Genomic DNA, 12,719 nt, shown 5'->3' with positions numbered 1-12,719 from the left:
CGGGCTTTGCTTTCTTTGGGGGTTGGTGAATTCAAATGTTTCCTTTGTAAGCTTTGCCGTCGTGTTTCAGGCTCGTAGTAGTGTCACCATGATTGGTCCCCGGTCACAATTGCAGGCAAATAGTCGTCACCCGTATTGTGATACCGGATTAGATGAGTCAAAGCAGCTTCAAACCTCTCTGTCTCCTGCCGGTGCTTCAAAATCTTGGGCATCCATTGCGCACGCAACAGCCGATAACCGAGATGTTTGTGTATTATGGTGTGACCCGAACTGTGACTGATGTTCACACGCTCCACCAGTTTATCGATGCTTATCCTCCGTTCTTGTCTAATCAGCTCATCAGCTTTTGCAGTTCCGTTGGGGGTGATTGCACGGTAGCTCTGGCCCGGTCTTGGATGGTGTTTGCAACTTTCACGTCCTTCTTTGAACAGTTTGCTCCAATGTTTCACACTGGCCAATGAAATGGAATGTTCAACGTACGCGGCAGCCATATGGCTACTAATTTATTTTTGGGAAACACCTTCAGTTGTCAAAAACATCACAACACAAGGCTCTTCAACTTTAGAAGCGTCCATTATGTCATGTGACCATGTTCAACCCAGTGTATGAGAGCATTAAAGAACATTTATCCTCACACCTGCATGTCACTTTTGTAAATGAGACACGCCTCTATGCTACGCGCATGCCTCGAAGATAATGAACCGAACCATTATTGTGCGGGGTGGGTTGGCTTACTGTCAAGTTACTCACTCTCGTACATTAGAAATGTGAAGATACACCTTCATAAAGGGCAAAAACTTGTAATTGGAAACAAAGTTCACTGCATGTATACACAAAACCTCGCAACAAAGTATTTAAAAATACGTATAAGTCTCTAATAAACATACATATCTAAGAAAAGGTCACAGTATATAATGCGTCAAGCAAGGCAAATAAACATGTTGCGCAACCAGAGATTCACAGATCACAACATCCCCCCCTCCACTCCACCTTATGTATCGTGCACGACAGTAGGCGGCGCGCTTCCTCCCCGCTTTTCTCCCTTGCGCGCACAAGACTGAGCCACCATCGTCTGCTCACACGTCACACCCCACCCCTTCCCGCCCCTACGTTTTCACTCGCACATAAACCATGCACCACGCGGTGACACTGTTATTGCCATTGGACTTTATACAGAACATGACAGCGACGACAGGAATGCGCCTGGAGTCTCCATATAATTGCTATCAGTAATATAATAGTATCCGGCAACTGAAGCGTACTGTGGCCCATTACTTTCCGCAAAAGAATAAGAAGTAACAAAATCGAACTTTCACCATGCGACAATTTGCTGCGCCACGACAATGTCTTTCTGTCTTCAGTGGGGCGGGAACACGGAAGTGAAAAAAAAAAAAACCGTAAAGGAAAGCATGTTGGCCACAATCGAATGCCTACTTTGGGCACTTAATGTGGCTACCGAAGGAATATCAAAGAAATCCTGAGACGCTTGGTCCACAGAGAACCCTACGCATACTGCTCGGTATCCTACACCGGCGAGAGGTTGCGCTCAAGCGAACGCGTTGCAATCTGTCGAGTCCCCACAGTGATGGCGGCGAGCAACCATTGTTTCTTTTTCTCGTCTGCTATCCATAAAGTGTCCAAAATTCTGCCAGGTGAAAACCCAATCGGCCAGAGAAAAACGAATGCACATTGAATTGTGCCGCGCGCGCAGCAACATGAGAAAAGCGCAAGCTGGCTCTGGCAGCCCACAGGTAGCGAGAACAAAAAAATTGAGGAGGCTCAATGTGTCCTCGCGAATAAAAGTCAAAGTAGGAAAATAAATAAGAATGGAGTTACCTTTGCTGGCTTTACTGTCTTGACATGGATGCTTTGGCGCAGGTGAATAAAATGTTGATATCCTTTTCTGTAAACACGATGGCAGAAATAAACCACCACAACGTTTCGTCCCATCGGACCTCACTGTGTGCTTAGTCAACTTGTCATATAGTCTGTTGATTCGGCTTGTCTCATTGTATGGTGCAATGTACCACTTTAGGAAAGTCAGTGCGCCTTTGGCGACAAATGTTTATAAGAATATTAAGCCCACCAATTTCCAGAATTGAAAATCTAAAGCACGACTTTGGAAATGTCAATGCACCTTTCGCATCAAGAGTTTATAAGAAGTTTATACCCATAAAGTTTCGGAATTGAAATCCATGCGCTTCGTAGATTCCGCGGCCTCCGCGAGATGCCTCAACGAGCCCGGTCGCCATCGAAACGCCCTTGAAACTTTGTGCTCGGATGGGGCTCCTTGCGTTAAGTATAAACCCCATGCAAGCGATCTTGCGCGCGACACCGGCAAGCAATGTCATGGAGATGGCTGTCGCGTTGGCTTGTCGCCTACAAGTCATACCCCATGCGAGTGACCATATTGAGCGATGTCTTCCCGGTGTTGCCGGTAGGAGGGCAACATTATACGCGCCGAAACTAGCATGACACATGCTTTGTTCATTTAAGTTGACATATTTTATTGTAAAAAGCAGCATAAAATATTTATGAGGGTCTTGCAGTAGATTCTTATCCTTGCACGTATAAAAATTTAATCGTTTGCTCATTCGGCTCGACAGTTGATAGTATTTGAGTGATGAACATCCAGTTCCGGCTTCGTGCTATTGGCTAGTCACTCATAGCACTTCCGGGCGACAAGCGACGAATTCTAGGTTTGCAAAGCTAAGCGATCTGTTCAAGCAACGGCTTGTCTTGTTGCTCGAAACCGTCGCCGTCTCATGGGGTTTAGCCTTTATGGGACTCCGGTGCATGGGTGTTCCCACGAAATCCAGCCCAATTTCTCAATGTTCGCACTGAAATGTCTTTTCAAGCATGAAAAGGACATTCTAGACAAAATCCAGTATAATTTCCGATGCCCAGGGTTGTTTTGTCAGCGGTGCACGGCAGTACGAAATAAATTCGGGGGGGGGGGGGAGCTGAGTGCCATAAGCCTCCCCCCCCCTGGCTATGCCCCTAATACCACAAAACCAATGTTGGAAAAGCGGCAAAACTGTTAATTGTAGCTTTTTTTTGTTGTTGTTGTTAGCAGCCTTTAAACAACACCTAAGCATATGAGGCATGCACCTGGAACTGTCGCTATAATGCAAGTCCCAGCACGTTGCATCAGAGCTTTTTCACATGCCGCGGGCGCTTGGGCTGGCTTGTGTATCGGTGGCGAGAGGGCTAGTCGTGGCACACTGCCGTGGCTGTAGTACCTACACTACACAGCTGCGTAGCCTCCGAGATTGCACAGTTACACCGTTGCAATTGCTGAGGCCATGCCAAGGAGCCACACGTTAGTTTATGCATGACTTCTGGTGAGCAGTAATAACCATGTTTTTTTTTTCTCTCCTTTATTTTTCAGTATTAGAAATGGCTATTTTTGCAAGCTCGTTATGACGCTTCTCCTCGTATTTCAAACAACAAGCTTTGCACAAAGTCTCCTCTATATCTACATTATCTTAAGCTAGGTTTTCCAATCCTCTGGGGAATATTAAGTGGTAATGTTCGGGTTCGAAGTGGCTCAAGCATGTCAGTGTCACCTAAAGTACCTGAGGCCACTAATAGACTATTGCGGTGGCAGTGAAATTTCGTTATATTGAACTCGCATACAAACACACTTCGCAGACATCTGCAAACACCCATGAGGAAAGGTACACAAAAATCTTGGGTTTGCTGAAAAATTGCTGTGGTTGAACACGGGGAAACCAAGTTTGTTGAGCTGTAGTACGGTTTTACTTGTTTTGGGAATGGACACAGACGCTGTTCGGCATGGCAGCAGCAGCGAGCGAATTGACCTTTATGCTGTTCTCACGCCAACGCGTGCTAAGTGTTGAAAGCATAGCGCATACAAAGCTACCAGCACTCGGCGTACTTTGTACACATCGCAGATCGCTTTGAAGATGAGGCCCACGTAACCGAGCACTTTGTCCACATCGCAGATTGCTCTCAAAATATGGCCACCCATGCGGCGTTTGCAGTAGCTTCCAGTAGTGGCAGGCTAAGTCCCAGATTTACCTTGGCCGAGCTTGAAGGTCAGATTTACAGAACCAGGTGTTCTCTGGGTTTGTACCTGGAGTAGTAGAGCTATCGCTCTAAAGCCTTATTTCTTTTTAACTGAGATGCACAGCCTGAAACTGACAAGCACACTGTGGTGTTCATAAGTTCAGGTTTGAACAACAGTCCTCAATTATAATTTGTATGTGTAGGCTGCAGTGATTGTTTATTTTTTCGGAACTCTTGGGTTCATATACTTTTGCTCACAGGTGCACAACTCATCCCAGACAAAAGGCCCATCTGTTAACATCTGCTCAGTTGTGCTTTTACGTCTGATACAATCCTGAAAATGCCATTGTTGTCCTCTGTTAATCAGGCCTTGCTGCTTAGTAGACATGGAGGAATGAGTATTTGAATGGCAGGAAATATACAATTAAACCTCCATATAAAGAACTTCAATATAACGAAATTCTCGATATAATGAAGTACTTAACTTTTCATAACCTCTTGTCCATAGAACACCATGCATTTAGACCTGCCGTGGTTGCTTATAGTGGCTATGGATTTGGGCTGCTAAGCATGAGGTTGCGGGATTGAATCCTGGCCATGGCGGCTGCATTTCGATGGGGGTGAAATGCGGAAACACCTGTGTACTTAGATTTCGGTGCACATTAAAGAAAACCAGGTGGTCCAAATATGCGGAGTCCCCACTACGGTGTGCCTGATAATCAGATTGTGGTTTTGGCTTGTAAAACTCCAAATTTATTTAACGCCATGTATTTAGAACCACAATATAACGAAGCGTGTTTGTATGCGAGTTCAATACAACGAAATTTCACTGCCACCGCAAAGGAATGCCAAGACAATAAATAGAAACTTCTGCAGATGCAGATTGTCAAATGATTAAATTGCAAGTGGCTGCTTGCAAACGCGCCTCTCAAATCGCAAGCTGCTCGACAAGAGCGCAAGCCGAAGTGGATTCGCATCATGTTTCGTAATAAGTCCGAGCGCGATAAGACCTTATCGCGCACGTCTCATTGGCACATGTCTCGATTTCTTGCGCACATCTTGGCCGTGCATGACTGTAAGTGCGGCTCAATGCATACACAGCTGCGCACCCTACTTTAGAGGTAATCTGCCACGTGTGCAAATAGTGGGCGTGCCACGACAGCATGGCACCATGTAAGCTGTCTTCCTGCGTATTTAGTATTGGAGTTTGCGTAATCTCGAATTTCGGTGACCCGCTGGAGCGAGAACCAGACGAGGCATTCACTCCCTGCTGCCGGCGCTTTTCCTGATAGCGTCGTCCCAGCGTGGGCGATGCTGTCAGTGGCAGAGGTGGAGTGCACAAGAAAGCGTGGCTGACTTCACTTAATTCTGCAGCCAATGTGAACATATCGTCGACGTACGTGGCATGAAACCATATCATTCGTCGCCGACTCCCAACTTATCATATCAGATAATCAAAATGAATGGTTTTCTCAAATTTGCTTTTTTCGATTGCCTGATAATTCAGAAAATTGTGGGGCCCCTTTCCATGTAATAAAAATCATTCGATGACTACTAATTTCCAATAAAGGTAGAATTTCAATAACAACGAAACTTCAATATAACGAAGCAAATTGTCGACCTTACAGACTTCTTCGTATCGAGGTTTAACTGTATCTCTGCCAGTGCACGTTGGCAGCCCATTTTACTGAACTTGCTGCACTAGTTCAGGAAGCACAACATTTTCGACATTCTTTATTAATGTGCAATCTTATAGGAGTAATGACACGAAAATCTTGTGTCACACTTCTTTCTTGTCACATTATTTGTCACAGAAATAATGAATTACAGTTCCTATAATGTGACCTGTTCAAAGTGCCCAAGTACAGCGTAGCAGCTTTGGATGTGAAAAAGGAGGCTATTCACATTAAAAGAAGTGAGGGAGGTGCTCACGTGGTATTATAAACAGCTGAGGAGCGCTCCAGTCAGCCCGGTGCAGGGATTGAAGGCCGTGCAATGACTATGTTGCGAAGAGCTGCCAAATTGGCCGTTCGAATTGTACACTTCTCTTGGAAACAACAAAGAACCCGCCGTGGTTGCTCAGTGGCTATGGTGTTGGGCTGCTGAGCACGAGGTCGCGGGATTGAATCCCGGCCATGGCAGCCGCATTTCGATGGGGGCAAAATGCGAAAACACCCGTGTGCTTAGATTTCGGTGCACGTTAAAGAACCCCAGGTGGTCGAAATTTCCGGAGTCCTCCACTATGGCGTGCCTCCTAATCAGAAAGTGGATTTGGCACGTAAAAACCGCATAATTTTTTTTTTTTGGAAACAAAGAGGAACCTGCTCTCCCCTCTTGCCCTGTCGAGTGCTGAATGGATTCAGCTTTCGGCAGCACGGTCATTGTGTGTGTATATGCATCAGTGATATTTGGCACCACGAGACCACCACATCGAGTTTTGGTGAAGTGAATAGTCTCCTTTTTCACATCCAAAGTTATGCTTCAATCAGAAATTGCACTTTTGAACTGGTCACATTAAAAGGCAGAGTAATTATTTCTTGCACTATTGAAGAGTTTGGGCTCCATAGCATAATTACTGAGTCGGCAGCCATCCAATAAAGAAACAAAGATAACACAAATTTTGTCATTACTCCTTAAAAAAGGGAGAGTTATGTCTTGGAGTAGAAATGTTTTTTAATCTTGATTATTTGAGTTATTCTGCAGTAAGCTTGTAGATATATCTAACTTTACGTGCTTGTTTTGAATCTGTGTGAGGAGGATTTCATTTACATGCAAGTTTTCTTGACTATCTTCTTGTGAACTTTGCAAAAATTAGTCAGATTTTGTTAAACAGGGCATGAATGGCTCTTGTGTCGTTCAAGAAATCGAATAAGACCAACCTTGTTGTACTGTCTACTTTAGAATAAAAGTTGCGAGACTTGCTGAAAATTTTTGGCGTCAACACTCGGGAGAGTGTTTTTCTGGAAGTCTGGCAATTCTTGTTTAGGGAAGACAGATCAAATTAAAACATTAGGTAAACAAAGTGGGGCTCATATGTGTTAAAGTACAGGCATTGTGCAAGCTCTTTGTAGCCAGCAACATAGTGGCATGATTGTTAATTACTCGTTTTGGAATGGATGTAATTACCGCTTTGCGAACAAAACAGCCCATCTAGATGGCAAGAGGAGGTTCTGCAAGTTGCAGCCATTGCAGCACTGTCGGGTCTTGTGTGCACCAAGTCCAACTTCATATACTTCTGCCACTCTGCTCCTTTGTTTCAACAGTGCCACCCCTCTAATAAGGCAAAAAGACAGTTATAATAGTTTGTTTAAAATCATAGATGGCAGAACAGCCTAGGCACATTTTGTGTGTTGGTTGCCAGTGGGTCATGCAGCACACAGAATGGAAACGCTTTCATTGAGTGCATCATGGGTCACTGGTTGGCCACAGCATTTCAGCTCAGCCAGATATTCTTCCATTTGTAACCTCATACATTAAAATTTATACCTCTGTGTTCAAGTGCCGTAAAGTTATTTCAGCAGCCAGCAGATGAGTGCATGTAATTTGGCTTCTGGATAGGAGGAATACAGGCAGTGAAGTTTAAGCATGAAACTTAATGCAGCTTTTTTAGGCACTGAGCTGCAATTTTTACAACGGCTTGTGAAAATGACATTTAAGCATTTACATGCTTCATTGTAATCAAGGTGCTTTGTTTCCTGCAGGTTGCACCAAAAAAAGCTGTGAGAAAGCCAAGATACAAAATCTTGGGAGAGATTGAGCGTCATCAGTCATCTACAGTGACACTCATCCCCCGCCTTCCATTTGCTCGTGTTGTGCGCGAGATTCTTTTTAGTATAACTGGTGATAATTTTAAGATGCAGAAGCTGGCCCTGAAGGCACTCCATGAGGCCAGTGAAGCAGTCATAGTGGCGCTTTTGGAAGGTTCTAATGATCTTGCTCATCATGCTCACCGTGTCACAATTATGAACAGGGATTTAGATAAATTGCTTACCTTGATAAAGAGCTATGGCGACCTTCATGGCTGCCTCTCCTAAAGGCATTAAGTCTTTTCATGATGGTTTTAATGCAAAATAGTCATGCAGTAAAATTAACAACTTGCCAGATCTGTGTGGTCTGCGTGGAAACAATGAAAATAGTGAGAAATATTAATCGCTTTTATTCTGCCTAATTCATAATCACGTTTGACTTATCCAGTTACAGTGGAGTGAAATTTTTTTTATACTCATACTTGCGTTTTACTGTATACTATTTGAGGTGTCAGATAGTACAAATAAAGTTGTTTAAAAGCTTCCTGGTGACCTCAACTAATATTCACTGAATATCGGCAGTATGCTTTTTGCTATCTATTCAAAGCAAAAACACCTGACTACTTAGGATCGCCGTTAGTGATTGATCAATGGGGTTTGATGGTCCATACCAACACAGTACATACTATGAGGGACAATCTGTTAATGTGCAGACAATTAATGCTTGGTACATGAGCGTTTTGGCACTGCACTCCCATCAGAGTGCGGCTGTTGTTGCTGCAAATCAAACTCGTGACCTCGTGCCCAATAGCAGAACTTAGGTTCTGAGCTGCCATGGCGGACATTCTTTCATTAGAAGGTAAGTACAGTGAATGACTGTGAGGCATCCCAGGTATGTCTTTGTTCTATCCAAAACTATTTCATTTGTGAAAAACTTGACTAAGATGAAGTGAACTAGGGTGGTTGCTTGGGCTAGTTGGTAATTCATGATCAAAAATAACGTACAGCGCAAAGGACAAGGACAGCGATAGACAGTGCGCGATAGACACAGCGCTGTGTATGTCGTCTATCGCTGTCCGTGTCCTTTGTGCTGTACGTTATTTTTGACTAAGATGGCAGTACTGCTCTGCTGTTAGCTGCTCTCAATTACTGTAAACATGCCCTTCACCATAGAAAAGTACTTGCCCCAATATCTAGGGTACGCACCCTTATTACAGGCTATACATAGACTGCTTGTATTTATGTGAAGTCTCAAAAGACATTCATAAGCACCAGGAATGCTGCGAGAAGCCGTAGTCTGCTAGCATGGCACCCATGTTGGGTGTTCTCGCTATACAGGTTGTTCCACGTAACTTGAGCCAAACAATAAAATGCAAATGCCACGTAGCTGGACAGAACCAAGGTAATGTTGTTCTTGCATGGAGATACTCGGGTTATTTTTTAATTCTGCCTAATTAGATCATTTTCATTAATCAATAGTAATCATAGGTTTCTGAGGTCTAAAATTTCTCTCTATATGATGAGAGAAAGAGCAAATTTAGGCAAGAAGAAACAGGCTAACCTAGATGCAGTAAGGGTAAAAGCAGACCAATTAAGGCTGGTGCTTGCAAACAAGTATGCAGCTTTAGAATAAAGACGAATATGACGTAGAGGTAACCAATGAAACGCTAACTAGGCTCGTTTCAGAAACTGCAATTGAAGTGGGAGGTAAGGGAACGAGTGGGTAAGATCTCTCAACAAAGGACCTAACAAAGGAACTACAAAGCATGAAAGTCGCAGAACACCTATATAAACTTGGAGAAGGGAAACTGTACCATCCACAGTGCAACGGAAATAAGAGTAGCAGTGGTGTTGTGAACAAAAGTATGCGACCGAGAGATGGCGCTGGCAAATCAAAACTAATGTTGGGTTCAGCGAGAGCAGTGGAAAAGTAACCATGCCCGCAATAGGCATTAGTAAGAGGCGATCGGAGGATTGTTGGAAGAAAAGTAGGGAAACGACAAAAAATGGAGACATACAGAAGCACAGTTCGCAATAGGAGATCATAAAATTTGGGTGTGCTAGTTCATATTTTTTTTTTTTTAACCAGGTAGGACATTAGGCAGTATAATAGCGAGCGCTTGGTGGCACAACCCACCGCCCCGTTCCAAAGGGGATTCTCATAACATCCATCCATCCACCCATAATATCATTACGTAGTGAGCAATATGCCCGTTATGGTAATGGCTGGTGGGGTTCGTTGCACTGCTCGTTCGCTGGTTTTGGGCGTTTTGCTACCGCTTTAGGAGCCGTGTTCATGTGTACGATGCTCTAAAATGACTACCGATACCTTTATTATATCACCACGTGACCAAGAGGCCTCAACTGGCAAAAAAGACGCATCAGACAAGTAAGCTTTACCCGTGTCACACGGGCAGGCACATTTGGAAGGCCTTCCAGTCGACAGCCTTCGAAACCCCACAACTCTATCGACTCAAAAGAGTTGTCGCGCTGCTACACGGCACTTTTGAAAGGCCGTTGAGTGGTTCAGGCGTTTCTCGCAAAATTGTGTGGCGCTGCGGTTCTTTATTTTCGTTTTCATGTCACGAAAAGTAAAACAACATTAAAACCACTTAAAAGCACTATGGTGGCTGTATGACGGCAGCCGGCAGCACATGGAGTAGAGGGAGAGTGTACCAAACAAAATGAAGGAAGGAATGAACACAAGCACGTCGCTGTCGTCGAGCGTATGTGCAGTTCGCACATATCAAGTGGCAAAAATACTTTATTCAATAATTAATAATACTCATATATAGTATTTTTAGAGCATTTCGGTTTGATTTGTTCTATCTAACCGTGAGTACGAATACACTGTGAACGAGAGGGCGTGTTCGCGCTGTTTTCGCTTTCGTTGCTCAAAGGCTATGGAGAGTTCGATAGAGTTGTAGAGTGCTCCGTTGACTTGATAGACTATTCACTCGGCGGCCTTCGAAACCGCCTGTGTAGCAGCTCAAAGTTGACGTTTGAGTCAACTGACTATCAATTGGAAGGCCTTCCAAACACCCATGTGACACGGGTATTACATTGTTTATTGTCAATCGTGAAAGAAGCAGTACATACCCACAATTTTTGTACAGGTCAGGTGGAACTAATGCTGTCAATCACTGAGTTTACAACATACAGAAACACAGATAGTTATCTATTTAACGGAATTAAAAACTGAAATCAAGCGAAGTTTTCTCATATTAATGTTTGGCATGCCGCTAAAGCAAGAGAGAGAGAGAAATTAATTTACAGAAAGGCAGAGAGGTCGGCCTGAACTATAACTTGCTCTGGCCTGCTAGTCTACACTGGGGAAAAGGGATGGGGAGGGAACGAGCTGATGAATGACGATGGTATAAGGAAGAGATGCGTATATACAAATGCACAGAGTTGTGGCATCTCTAAAGCTGTGCGTCCAGCCCACTGGCTTGGAGAAAGGCTATAGTGGCACTTGTTACCAGGGCTGCGCTGTTTGCATTAGGCCAAGGACCTAAAAGAAACACGTCTGATAGCGGTCTCTTATGGATCGTTGCAATGGAGGAAACAAGTTGCTGTCGGTTGTGTGTGTACGCGGGACACACACAAAATATATGTACGAGTGTTTCTGGCACCTCACAGTATTCACAGTTTGGGCTAGTATCACTGGCACCTGTCGTATGTCTATAACGGTTGGTGAATGTGACACCAAGGCGAATCCGGTGCACCATGCTCGTGTGGCTTCTTTTGAACTTGTGAGGCATACGAAATGCCATTTCTTGGTCCCATTTGTGTAATGCTTGTGTCGTCGATCTGGTTGGATCCAGTGTTCCAACGTACGGTTGCGTATTACGCGACGAAGTAGGCCGCTTGTGTCTGTTTGTGAGAACAAAATGCGTACTTCACAAGCATTATCTAAAGTAGTTTTCGCTTCAGCATCTGCCTGTTCATTTTTGATCACGCCACAGTGCGAGGGTATCCATTGAAAGGTGACATTGTGGCCATTTCTAGTTGCGTGTTCGAGACACTCTCTAATTTCTATAGCAATGGAATAATACGGGCCCCGTCTGAGGACGCAGTCAATCGCTTGAAGAGCTGGCTTGCAAATGCAGAATATTGTCCATGCGTAAGGAGGTTCCTCAGAGAAAAATCTAAGTGCCTCCCGGATAGCAACAAGTTCTGCAGCAGTTGATGTTGAGCTATGGTCTAGTTTAAACCGTCAAGCAATGATCATATGTGGAATGACGAAGGCTGCATTGGAGGCATATGGTGTGACAGAGCCATCGATATACACGTGTACAATATCTCCGTACTCTACAGAAATGAGCAACAGGGTGAGTTGCCTGAGGCCAATGACACAATGGATGATTTTTTAGTAATTCCAGGGATCTGCAATGTAACGACAGGTTTAGGCAGAACCCGCGGGGGTATCCTCGAAATACAGGCGGGAGAAAATCTTGACGGCAGAACATTCTGATGGCGCGATATAGTCCTTGAAAAGCTGCAACTTGGGTAGGTGGCAGGGAGCGATGACAGAGGATGGTGCATGTGTCGGGTCAACACGCGAAGGTACATTCGAAGAGGCTTGCAGGCCAAGTATACCCCCATAGGACAAGCATGAGCTTCCGCTATTGTTGCATTGGTTGACGTGCATCGTGGGAGGCCCAAACATGTGCGCAATGCTTGAGCTTAAATGCTCTCCAGCGCACGCACACAGCTAAGTCCCATGTTTGAGAGCGCTAGCATGCTGTACTGTATATATCCTACGAATAGTGCTTGGTACAATTGGAGTAATGACGACTCCGAGGGGTCCCATCTTGTTCCTGCAATGACGTGAAGGACGTGAACAAAACTCTTCAGCTTTGACTTCAGTGCAGCGACGTGTCTTGACCAAGATAATCCCCGCTCTATGACTAAGCCAAGGAATTTGTGGTGTGTAACTGT

At 44.5% G+C, this 12,719-nt stretch overlaps 1 protein-coding gene across 4 annotated transcripts in view; it reads left to right on the top strand.

Moving 5' to 3' along the window:
* LOC135905749 (uncharacterized) overlaps positions 1-8,323 on the top strand; it is a 268,697-nt gene extending 260,374 nt beyond the window's left edge. For all 4 annotated transcript variants that reach the window (XM_065436774.2, XM_065436773.1, XM_065436772.1 and 1 more), the window contains one exon: positions 7,734-8,323. In XM_065436774.2, the coding sequence (XP_065292846.2) occupies positions 7,734-8,066 (333 nt within the window). In that variant the 3' untranslated portion in view covers positions 8,067-8,323. The remainder of the gene's footprint in view (positions 1-7,733) is intronic.
* Positions 8,324-12,719: the final 4,396 nt, after the last annotated feature.

Source organism: Dermacentor albipictus, chromosome 1, assembly GCF_038994185.2.
Source record: "Dermacentor albipictus isolate Rhodes 1998 colony chromosome 1, USDA_Dalb.pri_finalv2, whole genome shotgun sequence".
Lineage (NCBI taxonomy): Eukaryota > Metazoa > Arthropoda > Arachnida > Ixodida > Ixodidae > Dermacentor > Dermacentor albipictus.
This window is presented reverse-complemented; position numbering and strand designations above follow the sequence as displayed.